Here is a 13,675-nt window from a genome sequence, read left to right as displayed (position 1 = left end):
GCTCTTACCCCCACCATCCGACTCGCCCTCCCCCTCAGACAGGAAAGGTGCAGACGGTTCCACTGCGCCTATAGGAAAATCTTCCACACTACTTTCCTGGGGACCCTTAGGCATAAGTATCTTAGTTACAGAAGGTGCCAGGGGATCATCCTCACGACCATACCCTATATTCCTCCTATGAGCTTCTGTTGCCCTTTCTGCTGCCTTTCTCTCAGAGACCTGCTGCAGTAACGTGTTATACACCACCCGCCATAACTTCCCGAATTTCTTAGCTGACTTATCATCGTCCAACACTGTATCCCACAATATTTCCCCAAACTTCTTCCACTCTGCTAGCTCATGAACTGTATGAGGGTTAGAAAAAATACCCTTAGCATGGCCATAGGCTAATAACCCTGGTAACTCCTTTTTTAAATCTATCCCTTTTATCTCTCGCCACTCTAAATATGGGGCGAATAAATCATATGCCGCTTGCCTATTCATACCTATTAATCAGCGCGCGCTGTTGCAGCTCTCCAGGCTCCCGCGGCACGTATTGGCTTAAGTCCACCGTTGTGAACCTTAAGGGTGCTTCAAATTCCGGCACCGTCCCTGCTGCAGGGGGACCCAAACCCAACTTCCCGACCGTGGCGTAATCCCTTTTTCTTTTAATCCGAGAAAAAGGGTAGAGATTCGGTTATGCCCGCATTCTCCACCATTTGTCGAAGGAAGGAGACCCAGACATCCGTTGATCATCATAGGCCCGATTTTATTGATCAGTACGGCGGGTTAAATACAGTTAATAATAAGCTTCATACATATTGCAAAAGTTGAGCTCAGGATTGGTCAGCTTACATATCAGCATCTACGCCTACTTCTACATTCCTATGGTTCTACTTTTGATACTTTCTACATATTCTCAGGATATATTCAGGAATATCTCTACTCCCTTTCCTCATGTTGCAGCAAGGTCACTGCTGACCTTTCCTTTTAGCTTGCTGACTGCTGGCTTTTCTCTTTCAGCTTAACCAGCGGCATTATTTCAGCGTGGCCTTTCTCAGTTAACCAATTATTAATAAATCTCTCCACACTCAGGAGAGTTTTTAATCCCTTCCCCAGCTCTGTTACTCCTCCCTGGACAGGGCTGCCCCCAAATTTGTGCCTTTTCACCCAAATCCAGCCTTCCCACTATCCCTTTGCTCAGGTGTCAGCAGGAAACAACTTTGATCTTGTACTGCCTTGAACCCAGCAAATTCCAGAATTCCTAGCTGGGATAACCTGGGATAACCAGCCAACTGAGTGAGCGTCTGACCAGTTCACAAACACTGAGGTACAGATTAACTTCAGCAGTCCTGGGATTGCTTTTGCACCAACACCTCATGCTGAATGTTTGGATGGAAAATCCATCCTGCAGCAGGAGGGAGGGGAGGGCAGAACATTTCCCTTCCAGCCCTCTCCTAATCCCGCTTCAGCAAACACCTGGGTGCCATCACAAAATACAGAAATTAACATGTCTTTGTGAGAACATTGTGTTTTCTAAACAGGTCAGCTTCCCAATGCCCAGTTCTGAGTGTGCTTTAGAAAAATCAGGCCATATTTAGTACTTGTTACTATGATGCTTTTCCTTTGCGTTTCATAATAGAAGATTCAGTGAGTGTTTTAGTCTCTTTTACTTCAGAGCTTCTCTCCCCCTACTCTGACGCTCAAAAATTTGGTTTTCTGGAAAGCCATCCTGACATAAAACTGCTCTCTGCCACCTTCCCAGTAGAAATAATGAAAGACATGGGTAAAAGAGGAAAAACAAATAAATAATGCTGGTATGAGTAAAACAATATGCAGTTCATTGTGTTGCATTGACCGTGGCATGAAGGGAAAGGAGAGAACATGTGTGCCGGAGAGATAGAGGCTGCGTGCCTCTGAATATCCAGGGGTGCAATATTTTTAATTTTGCCATCAGTGGCACCGCTGTGAGGCCGGGGAAATCATGTCTGTGCTGAAGCTGCTCCTTTGCTGAGTCAGGTCTGAAACCTGAGCCTCCAGAGGTTGCTAAAACTCATTTAGCGCTGGTTTGAATCCCGGTGGGGAGGAGTTTCCAGCCAGCCAGGGGCCACCTGCCAGGCTGGGAAAGAACTCTGTAAAGTGAGAGCTTGGTCTGTACAGAGAGAGGCCAGCCCCTGTCAGCACCTCTTAGAGGTGTCCCTGGCACGGAGGAGATTCCTGCCAGCTCAGAAGAGCCCTGAGCCTTGTCCTGAGGGTCTCCTGCTCCATCCCGGGAGGAATCACTTGAGGATCTGTGTCTCCAGCTTGGAGAGGCTCTTTTTCATTTTTTCCTGTGGGCTTGGGAGTTGCTCACACCAGTGTTGCTCCCTGGGTCCTGGCCAAGGTAGAACACGAGACAGAGCAAGGATGAGAAGTCCTGAGGGATCCCAGTAGCGCGTTTAGGAGCTCATGGAACATTGAGGAATTCCAGTGACTCAGCACTGAAGAGGTCACCAAATCTTGGCTTTCCAAGTTAGGAGGGAAAAGGCAAAATAAACCACCCACAATGCAAAGCAGTGAATCATTAACAACGGGAACATCAATAGGGCAGAGTGCAACAAATTCACCCATCAGTTGCTTTCCAAAGCATCTTGAGGCTACAGCCTGCAGGAGAAATCTCTTTCACGGCCCCTACTGCGATCACAGCAACATGGCTTTGAGGCTTTGCTGTGCCTGGATTTCCATCTTCCTCCTCCTCCTGCCTGGCGTCTTGGATGGAGGGAAGCTCCTGGTGGTGCCCATGGTGGGAAGCCACTGGCTGAGCATGCAGGAAGTGGTGGAGAAGCTGAGCGAGAGAGGACACGAGGTGGTGGTGCTGGTTCCTGAGGTGAGTTGGCTGATGAAAACCACACAGGCCTACAAGGTGGTCACGTACCCGGTGAGCCAGACCCTGGAAGAGCTGGATAACTCCTTCAAGAATTACCTCACCGTGCACCTGACACCAAAGCCGTTCCCCCTCAATGCCCTGGCCATGTACAACGCCTCGGTGAACGCTACAGGCATCCTTTTTGGGCAGTGCAAAGACCTGTTCCACAGCCAGGAGACCCTGAGGTTCCTCAACCAAAGCAGCTTTGATGCCATTCTGACGGATCCTATCCTCATGTGTGGGGCCATCCTGGCTCAACATCTCTCCCTTCCCTTTGTCTTCTTCATGAGGGGATTCCCTTGCAACCTGCACTTTTCAGCCCCACAGAGCCCAAGCCCTCTGTCCTATGTCCCAAGACTCTTCAGCTTCAACTCAGACCGCATGACTTTTTTCCAGAGGGTGGAAAATGCCCTGATTTCCCTCCTGGAGCTTGATTACTGCAACGGTTTCTATGCAGAAGCACTTAAGCTTTCCTCAGAAGTTCTTCAGAGGGATGTGTCCCTGATGGACCTGGTGGACTCTGCTGCCATTTGGATCCTGAGGTTTGACTTTGTGTTTGAGTACGTCAGGCCAGTGATGCCCAACATGGTCTTTGTAGGGGGGATCAACTGTGCTAAGAGGAAACCACTGCCTAAGGTAATGATTCTTTGCCTAAAATTGTACATTTCCCAATGAAAAGTCATTCTGTTGTTCCAGCAAGTTTATCTGTATTGTTTGTATTTTTAAATTTTCTGGTAATGATTTAATTCATGCAGGTTTGGGTAGTTTTTTCCCATATGCTCCCATCAAACAACCTTGATCGCGACTTACTTGAATTCATGACGGTTTTGTAACAAAGCAAACCAAAAGGGGATTTCATCAGTCAAACTGAAATTTCCGTCCACATTGAATGTGTCTTTACCGCCAATGATATCTAGTTTTCATTTCATTTTTATGGCATCTGACATCTATTTCTTTTATCTGATCAAAATCCCAAAAGTCATCTTGTGTTTTTAACTCCAGGCTCAGCAGCATCAGTTGATTCACTTGAGTTGTATTTTCATGACAAATCATTTCCAAACTGTCTGTGTTAGGTTACTCCTGTTTGTTTGTGTGAAATATAAATGTCATGTTAAAACGGCAAGGAATAATCTTACAGTCGTGGATTGTGTGAAAAACACTTGAATGCAGAACTAATGTAAGTTCTCATATTTTCACGTCTGCTTTTACCATAATTGTTCTGGAGGGTCTTAAAGCTAATCGAGAAATCTAAATCTATTGAGATAGTCAACAATCTCTAAAATGGTAACACTGGACATTTCTATCCAGGCACAAAGCAGGACACAAATCACTTTACTAGGAAATCACTTCCTCACTTCTGAATTGTGGTAATGCAATATCTCTGCACAATGTCAGTGAGCTGGAAGGGTGAGATTTTTCTTTCCTCTTTCAGATTTCTTTGATGCTCTTTGACAGCCTGATGGAGAGCCCTCTAAACTTGATAAACAAGGCAAAGAACAATATCTTGGCTAGGATATTGGGATAAAATTATATCGAAGGCATTCTATCATATTACGGCTCAGGAGAGTTGTTCTAGTTTGAGATTTAAGAAACAAATTCTTGCTGGTTCCACAATATAAGTCTTCACTTTTTTATCCTAAAATTCTCAGAGCCATAAGGAGTTCATAACTTTGCTACAAGGGTGGAGACATCCTGCCCTCATTTAATCCCTGCCATCTCCTGTCTTCAGACTCCTGTTAGGTGAAAATCACATGTTCCACACCTAGAAAAATCGTGTATTGGCCTTTTACAGCCAAGTGCTGTCGCAATAGAAAATGCAATCGAGTCCAGACTCAAAAATACACAAGCAGCTACTTCCAAGTTAATTTGGTCAGCTCTTGTCACAGCAGTTGCAATGAAGTCTTTGCATCCAGATTTCTGGCAATTAATGACAATTCTTTGTAAATCCCTTCAGTGTCCTGCTTTCAATCTGTGCCATCTCCCACCTCTCCTGTGCTGGGCCTCTCCAGAAATTGGTTTTCCATGTCTAAGGGTGGTTCCTCCATGTCCAGAGTGACAGAGCGGAGCTACTCAGGGCAGTCGCAGCACCCTTTGGGTGTCATGAGACAAATGGCTTTGCCTCAGGCTGTAAGGATTTGCTTGTCCTGACTGAGGATGCTGGGAGTCCCAGCACCATTTATAAATAGCGCAGGAAAACATTGTGCTGATGGCAGCTTCTCCTCACAAGGACTCCTTCCTTAGCACCCTCCAAAAGGTTTTGCTCTGCCATTTCTTTCACTTGCACAAACGGAACACATTCCTGCAGTGGCATTAGTGGGAGGTGTCACATCTTCACCTTGATTTTGTCTTGCTCACAATGTATGGAAAGGGTTTTCAAGACAGCAATGAAAGACCAGAACTCCTTCTTTGTGTACCTGTGCCAGCCTCCTTTCCCTTTGTCTGCCTGAACCCATCCATTAGTTCACTTTTTGCTGTAGTGTGATGAGGAAAAAAGCCAATGGGGATCATTCTGCTCAGATTTGGGATTGCCTGGTACATCCTGGTTGCCGTGACATCTTTGTAAGAGGTACAGCTTGGCTGCTTCCAGGGGTTGGGAATTCAACATCAGCCTTGTGTCCTCAGGAATGGAGTTACATCCCTTCTGCCTGGTGTATTTTTATTATTTTCTCGCTATGTATTTACCAGGTCAGTGATTTTAACCACGATTATTTTTGCAACATGACATCCCTGCTGGTGGTGTCACAATCTTAGTGCTAATAATGTTAGTGCTGACAGAGTTTGAAGTTTAAACATTAACAGATAGTACAAACGTTTCTGTAAGGACACAGCTTCCCTTTCCTTCCACCAACGCAGGCAAAATCACAGGCTAATCACACCTGTATTGGGAAGTTAAATATTAATTTTTGCAGCCAATAAATTCCCTGCTTGCTCTGCATGTACCATCATATAAAGGAGTGTGTGGATCCCTGCGGAGCAGAACACTCTGGATCACTCCCACCTAAATGGCTCTTTTTTTCCAAGGCACCTGGATACTTCTCCTCCTGACGCTGTCTTTAATCCTGGCTGAAGGTGGAAAGATCCTGGTGGTACCTCAGGATGGAAGTCACTGGCTCAGCATGCGCCCAGTAGTGGAGAAACTGCAGCAAAAGGGACACGAGATTGTTGTGCTTGTACCCTCCACCAGTCTGTATATGAAGTCAGAGGAGCATCAGAATTACACAGTCCAAGCCTATCCACTCCCTTACACAGAGGAATACTTGGGGGAAAAGCTCAAGGCCTTTGTTCATGCCCATTTTCTTGAACAGTCTGTTTGGAATGTTGTTTTGACCTCGTATCAAAGCACGATAGAAATCTCCTCGGTCTTCTTCACCAACTGTAAGAGCCTTCTGCAGAACGAGGAGCTGATGCAGCACCTGCAAGAGAGCAAATTCGACTTGATTTTCACAGATCCCATCCTGATGTGTGGGCCCCTGGTGGCTGAGTATCTTGCCCTTCCTTCCGTCTACTTCCTGCGGGGCTTTCCCTGTGGAATGGATTCTGCTGCTACCCAGTGCCCAAGCCCTCCTTCCTATGTCCCCAGGCTATTCTTGGATAATTCAGACAGCATGACCTTTTCCCAGCGGGTGAAGAACATGCTGGTCAATCTGCTGGAGCTCTTCTACTGTAAGCCCATCTATGATAACTTTGAAGAGCTCGCATATGAGGTTTTCAAAAAGAAAGTGACAGTGACCGAACTCCTGAGCCGTGGATCCTTCTGGCTGATGAGATATGATTTTGTCTTTGAGTTCCCAAGGCCAGTGATGACAACATGGCTTTTATTGGAGGTATCAACTGTGTTCAGAAGAAAAAACTCCCTCAGGTACAAAATTTTATTTTGTTTTTATATGGAAAAATGCAAAGTATAAATGTATCATACAATGGCAGAATGGTTTGGGTAGAGAGGGACCTTAAAGATTATCTCATTCCATCCCGCTGCCACCCTGGGCAAGGGATGTGATACCCATCCTTACATTGAACACTGATTGACAACGTCTTGGTGTTCAAAGACTGAAATCCTGCATGGTGCAGAAATGTTATTTCCTAATACCCAGCATTCAGATTATATCACATCCTGCCAGACCTCAAACCTTATCAGACTTAATTAGGACAATTTAAGTGACATGTAGCTTTTATGCAAATGAGAGTCCATTTTGTTGATCTGAAGAACTTTGCTGTCCTCCTCTCTCAGCTGTCTCGTGCGCTGTCCATTTCTCCCCTCTCCTTTCATCCATAGTGAAGGTTATAGGAATGGAGTGTTTTCTTATTTTCTACCTCAGCCATCCCCTAGATTGATTCCTTTCAATCTGCCTTTATTGTCAGGGTGTCAATATCTAAGCCCCAAAAGAAATCCTCTTCCAGTTCCATCCTTTCCTTCTCTTCTAGATGATTGAATGTTTTAAGCTGTCCTGGGTATGGATATCTCCTGTAACTTTCAGTTTGGGCTTTTGTGGATCAACCTTTCAGTGTTCATTTGGCAGCCTTGTCTGAGGTTACCGCCTGTCTTCTGTGCATCTCCTTGCTCTGAGCTGTTTGAAAATTCCCATTAAGTTAATCCATGCTCTAAATGACCAAGATGTGATCAGCATGGGTGATGGAGCTGCTGCTCCTTTTGGAGGGCAGGTTCTCATCCAAGTCCAAGATTTCCCACCAAGCTTGTGAAGGAATCTGCAGAAACTGCATGGGGAAAAAAATCCAGCAGGATTTTCAAGCCCAGATTGCCCTGGAGGAGGAAATTGTTTCCCATATTCACCTGCTTATAGGCTTTAAGGAGAGTTTATCACTAGTATTAAACCCTAGCAATTTGTAACCAAGAAGGACTTGGACACAGGGTTGAGGTCATGAGCTGACCCAACACTGGTCATGAACTGACCCCTCAGTGGCCGTGAACGATTCCTGACTTGTGCACTCCAGAGGTCTTGTTGGTCTTTGTTATCTGGGGTACAAGTGTGAAATGCTCTTTTGCAACTTCATTTTATACCTGATACGATAAGGAGTTGGCTGAAAGTTTTATAAAGAGGTGGGGAAAGATTTTCTGCTGGCTGCTTAACTTCCAGAAAATGCAAGTTGTTATTATGGATAATTATTTTTTTCTCAGGGGTTCCAGCTAGTTTTGGCTATTGAAAAAATAGCAAAACTGAAACCCCAGGTACTGTTACATAGATTTCTCGTATTAATCCTTACTATAAGTTATGTTTCACTGTACTACATACTTTTGTTTCATTAGGGAAGAAAATGCTTTTAAAAAGTGCCCAATTACCTCAGACTTTGACAACCCTCTCAGCCTTCAGTGGGAGCAATGGAAAAGAGTCCTTTCTTGGCTCTCTTGATAGGCACAGTCCTCCCATGTGGGCTCTGTCAGCAGTGTTTCTGTCCAGCCACTCTGTGGGTGCATTGTTTTCATGGGTTTTCCCTTCATTTTGCCATCAGACCTTGGGCGTGGTGGGCTGGTGTCAGGAAGTGCTACAAAGCTGGGGTCCTGCCGAGGGAAGAAGGTGGCATGGAACCAATCACCTCAGCTTGGTGTGTGTGAAAGTGACACACTTTTCTTGACTCACACAATGCAACCTTTGAAGTCCCAACTTGCCTTGAACCCTCCCTAATCATTGATTGCTTTCTGTGACCTTGGCGCAAAGATCTGATGACCTGAAATGGGAGGAGACTCAAAAGGGCTGAGGTGGAGCACGCCTGCAGAGCTGGCAGAGCACTCCTGGCCTCTCTGCTGCCAGGCTTCCACTCTGCACGGCTCACACCATGCTGGTGGCACTGCTTCTGCCCTTCCTGTGCCTCCTGAGCCTGGCTGCTGCTGGGAGGCTGCTGGTGATCCCCATGGATGGCAGCCACTGGCTCAGCATGAAAAAAGTGCTGATGGAGCTGAGCAAGAGAGGGCACCAAATCATGGTCATCGCACCAGACAACAAAATCCTGATCGATTCCTCAGATGTCTACGAACTGAAAACCTATTCTCTGCCATTGATGAAGGAGGATGTGGAAGAACATGTACGCACCTTCATTGAAAAATCTTTCAGCCAACAACATTTCCTGGTGAGATTCTGGAAGCTTTTGCTGGAGTACAGGCAGAGCGGAACCCTTTTTCATGCTTCATGTAAGTCCTTGCTGCACAACCAAGAGCTGCTGAAGTACATTGGAGAGGGTCAGTTCGATGCCCTGCTCACAGATCCTGTGTCACCCTGCGGGCAGATCATTGCCCTGCACTTCTCCATGCCCAGTGTTTTCTTCCTGCGGATGGTTCCGTGTGCCTTGGAGGTTCGCGCGGCTCAGGGCCCGGACCCGCCGTCCTACGTCCCACGGGGGTTCTCAGAAAACACCGACCACATGACCTTCTCCCAGAGGGTCAAGAACTTCCTGATTGCCCTTTCCGAGTCCTTCATCTGCAATATTGCCTATTCTCAGTTTGAGGAGCTGGCCTCAGAGTTCCTCCAAAAACCCATGACAATGACAGAGCTTTTAAGTCACGGATCCATCTGGCTGAGAAGTGTGAGATCTCAGCACCTCAAGATGGAGGTGCAGAGTGGCCGAGAACACCCTTGGGGGCCTCGAGAGTCCTGGAATGTTGCCAGAAGTGTCTGGTGGCTAGATTTTGTTCCGACACAGGAGACGACACCTGTATGAGGACTAGGAAAGTTTCACTAAGTGAATGGTGAAGAGATAAGTTAATTAGAGTGTAAAACACAGGGTTTAAGATTTCTGTACAGGGAAGTCTAAAGAAGTAAGATGGAGGAATTGGAGCGTGTCCTGTCCTTCTTCTTCTTCTTCTTAGCCTCCATCTTCTGTAGTGATGGTGGCACTTTGAGATTAGTTATTACTAGAAGTGCACCGGTTAATAAGGGTAAAAAGTATTGAAGAAAAATTATAAATACTGTACACGTAACTTCGAGTATAAAGATAAGTGACCACCCCGGGGGCTTGCAGAGTGTGCCCATGGCTGGCTTGCTGTGCAGACCTCTGTCGGGCTGAAAGAAAATCTTTTAGATAAACAATTAATAAACACCGAGACCGAGAAAAGATCAGAAGTCTCTCCTCGTCCTTTGAAGCGCCAGGCTGTCCAAGGCCACCCTGGGCCTTTCCAGGCCACCTAAACAGCCAAGAAACTAACAGAGAAGAATCGACTTTGTCTTTGAGTATCCCATGCCTGTCATGCCCAACATGGTTTTCATTGGAGGCATCCACTGTGGAGAGAAGAAGAAGCCCTTATCTCAGGTCAGTGGCTGGCAACCTGGAAGGGGTTGTGGCACTCACAAACCTGCATGGTCCAAGTGAGGTGTTTGAGAGGGATGAATCTTATCTCTTTCTTGGAGGGAGACTGTTTCCAAGAGCCGGAGGTGTTGGCACAAGGGCAGTGGCTTTAAGCTGCCAGAGGAAAGGATTAGACAGGATATTGGGAAGAAATTCTTCCCTGTGAGGATGGTGAGGCCCTGGCACAAGTTGTTCCGAGAAGCTGTGGCTGCCTCACCCCTGGATGTGTTCGTGTCCAGACTGAACAGGGCTTGGAGCAACCTGGGATAGTGGAAGGTGTCCCTGGCCATGGCACGGGGTGGAACGGGATGAGCTTTAAGGTCCTTTTCAATCCAAAGCATTCTGGAATTCTACCTAAGGATATTATTTCATTTACTCCCTTTAGTACAGCCAATCCTCATAAAGAACAAGGAGCACAAGATGTGATTCCAGGTCCTTCCTTTTGGTCTGCTGAAAATGGGGATTTTGTTTGGTGATGGCATCACATGCTATACTGTGTTTAATTCCAGCTGAAATCTGGCACAGAAATTCTTAGGCAGGAATTAATGCCACAATGGGCTGGTGAATTATAACAGCTCTTCAAATAATTCTTTCCCTCATGTAGAAGGCAGGAGAATATTTCTTCACGACCATTAGCTGCTTATTTAGTCAGAAAAATACCTCACTGTGTCATGTGCAAGAGCATCATGTTCTCTTTCATATACCAGAAGTTTTTGAGTCAAAGGCTTATATTTTCTGAAGGTTTTGGTCTAAGATTTTCCATGAAAACCAGCTGAAATCTGAGCTGCTATTTTAGGACAGATTCAGTTAGGATGGGGAAATTGTGATGGGTCGCTGCTGGGGAATCTGTGGTCTAGAAAGCCCTTGATTATCTCGCTGGTGCTCAGAATATACATTAGCTTCTTGCTGCATGTGATGTGTATTGTTGCTTGCTTGTGCTGTCAGTGGAATGGTCTCATGTGAAGCCAGGGATTAAGTGGAAGAGGAATGAAGGAGAAGGGCACTCTCCTCAGCAGTGATGGATCTGTAGTTAGTGTTATGCTGCTCCCTCAGCAATACATCATTTTGTTTCCTATAAAGTTTTCTTTGTGAACATTATTAAAAAATCAACAGTCTCCTCTGTTCTTCCCTCAAACTTTTTTTCACTTGCCAGCCTTTCCAAAGCCCTTTAGAATGGATTCTTCTGGCCTAGCACCACTGTTCCCCAAAATTCACAGTCTTTTGATAACATGAATGCCAGAAACTTCACAAGAAAAGAGATTTGCTTTTCACACCTTCCTCAGAGCCAACTTTCCCTACCGTCGGGCTTTGCTAGTTCAGTTTCATTGAGTTGTTTGTTTCTGTTGCTCTTCTGCTTTTTCACAGAAGTCTCTTTCAAATTGTTACCGAGCCCCCCTTTTATCAGGGCAGTGCTTTTTCCGCTCTCTTCTGTCCATCAGAGCTGCTGAACGGTTCCTCCGGGACAAAACCAGACAGATCCTCTGGGAAAGCAGCAGGACATCCTGCCTGCAGGCAAAGACATGGAGCAGCTTCAGCATGGAACCAACTCTTCTCTGAGGGCAAGACTCCCTCTTCTTTTTTTTTTTTTTTTCTTTCTCCCAGGGGTAAAGATCATGGTCCAGCAGCAATATTTATTGCAGAAATACTGATTATTCACTACTGATTTCTTCCTATCTCTCCCGGAAGGAGGAAATGATGGAGAGAGATAGATTAGGATGAGAACAAGGAGTAGGGTATGTGACTCTACTCAACCCAGTGGTTTTCCTTTACTGATGTAAACCCTCTGCTTCTCCGTTGTACTAAATTCGTACCTGGTGGTGTTCCTGGCTCCACTGCTGAGCTATATGTAAATACCAGAGCCTCTTCTTAAGGGTTTACATAGATATTGTGCTGTATAGTGGTGCACACTTATAATTTTAAACATGAACTTGCCAAGCATTTCAAACAGCTGTAAAATCCTTCTCAAAAAGAAGGAAAGAAATATTTTAATACCTGGTTTCAGCAGGCCTGGTTACTTCCAAGTGCCAGCAGTATTCTTGGGGTTTTATTTTGGCAAAGCCTGGTTTTAGTTTCAATCTAGCAACACCCAGCAGAGATTGAGGCCAAAGGGAGCCCCACTTACCAAGCCCAGTACCGTCCAACCCAAATTCATTAATCACTGAAATTATTCATCAATGCCTTCAATGGTTACCAGTGAATGGTTCTGCTGGAAAAGCCGGGTCGTTAAGGGGGAATGTGGGAATCTGGCAGGGAGCTGTGGCTGTATTTAAAAGCTGCTTGAGGCAGATGAGCAGAATTTGGATTTCTGGGAACATGGCTCCTATGGGTAAATACAGCTCCTCAGCTTTGGTGGGGATTCTGCTTTTTCTGTCCCTGCTGTGCCCGGCTTGTGGTGGGAAGCTGCTGGTGGTGCCATGGATGAAAGTCACTGGCTTAGCCTGCGCCTGCTGGTGGTGGCCCTCAGCTAAAAAGGACACCAGATTGCCGCCATGGCACTGGAAGCGAACTTGGGCATGGAGGCATCTGCATATTACAGCTTCAAAAGGTATCCAGTGTGGTTATGCAGAGACAAGCTGAGAGCACATGTGTGCTCCCTTGGGAATGTTATAGATGGATAATGAGATGACTGGCTCTCGCAATTAAAAGAAAACTATCGTGTGAATATTCAGAAAAGCTTTAGTGATGTATAATTATGTTATTGTGGTTTAGATGCCCTCTGTTCTCCCCACAGTTCCCTTTCCCCCCTGTATTGTTGCCATCAGACAGCCTGGGCTGTCTGGGACAGGTACAAAGAAGGCTGCACATTGTGTCCCTTGCATGGGGCAGCTGGGAATGGAAAAGCTTGGTGCTTAGGGGGTGCAGCATAGCAACACCTGACCCCCAATCCAGTTATAAAGCAGTCTGCACTGATAAATGGCAAAGAAGAGCTGACTGACAGACTTTGGGAGAGGCCAGGGCTGGCTGATGCAATGCCCAGCACCTATCTTGACTGAGCACCCATCTTGAAGATGAACCAGCCACATGGTATGCACAAGGGCAGTTCCCAGTGCTGCAGCTTTTTCCTTATGTAGGCCTTTGTTGTATTTTTGTTAATGTTTAATAAACCTTTTTAAATTTCCAAAGTGAGCAGTTGATTCTCACAGGAACGATCCTTTTGAAAGAAAACCTTTCCGTCAAAGAATTACTGCTCTCCTTAAAAGAGTCCGGTTCACCTCCAACCTCTACACCTCCTCCTGTGGCGGTCTGCTGCGCAACAAGGATCTGACACAGTACCTCCAAAGTTCTTGTGGATCCTCTTGTACCCTGCAGACAAATCCTGGTTCTGCATCTCTCCGTCCTGTTTTCTTTCTCTGGGGATTTCTCTGCAGTTGGGATTTGCAGGTTGTTCAGTGCCCAGATCTGCCTTCCTTCATCCCAAAAACACTCAGGGACAGCTCAGACCACATGGTGTTTTCCCAGCATGTGGAAAACTCAGCTCTCAAGTTCATAGATTCCTTT

The 13,675-nt window shown here is 45.9% G+C and overlaps 3 protein-coding genes across 5 annotated transcripts in view; all 3 read left to right on the top strand.

The window, feature by feature from the left end:
• Positions 1–13,675, top strand: part of LOC132075624 (UDP-glucuronosyltransferase 1A1-like) — an 85,298-nt gene that overhangs the window by 28,597 nt on the left and 43,026 nt on the right. The window contains exon 1 of one of the 3 annotated variants that reach the window (XM_059476217.1): positions 2,669–3,520. The exons of the other annotated variants lie outside the window; for them this stretch is intronic. Coding sequence (XP_059332200.1) covers positions 2,669–3,520 — 852 coding nt within the window. Of the gene's footprint in view, positions 1–2,668; positions 3,521–13,675 lie in introns of those variants that run through there. 3 annotated transcript variants of the gene reach the window in all.
• LOC132075423 (UDP-glucuronosyltransferase 1-6-like) lies at positions 5,557–7,258 on the top strand. Its single transcript, XM_059475837.1, is given in 4 exon segments — positions 5,557–5,569; positions 5,906–6,685; positions 6,688–6,743; positions 7,244–7,258. Coding segments are annotated over 4 exon segments (864 nt in total).
• LOC132075421 (UDP-glucuronosyltransferase 1A1-like) lies at positions 8,675–11,785 on the top strand. The gene is made up of 3 exons (XM_059475834.1): positions 8,675–9,418; positions 10,040–10,141; positions 11,780–11,785. The coding sequence occupies exons 1-3, from the start codon at positions 8,675–8,677 to the stop codon at positions 11,783–11,785; spliced, it is 852 nt and encodes a 283-aa protein (XP_059331817.1).

The sequence above is a fragment of the Ammospiza nelsoni genome, chromosome 7 (genome assembly GCF_027579445.1).
Source record: "Ammospiza nelsoni isolate bAmmNel1 chromosome 7, bAmmNel1.pri, whole genome shotgun sequence".
Taxonomy (NCBI): Eukaryota; Metazoa; Chordata; class Aves; order Passeriformes; family Passerellidae; genus Ammospiza; species Ammospiza nelsoni.
The sequence above is the reverse complement of the archived record's forward strand: the minus strand, read 5'-3'. Positions and strand labels throughout refer to the sequence as shown.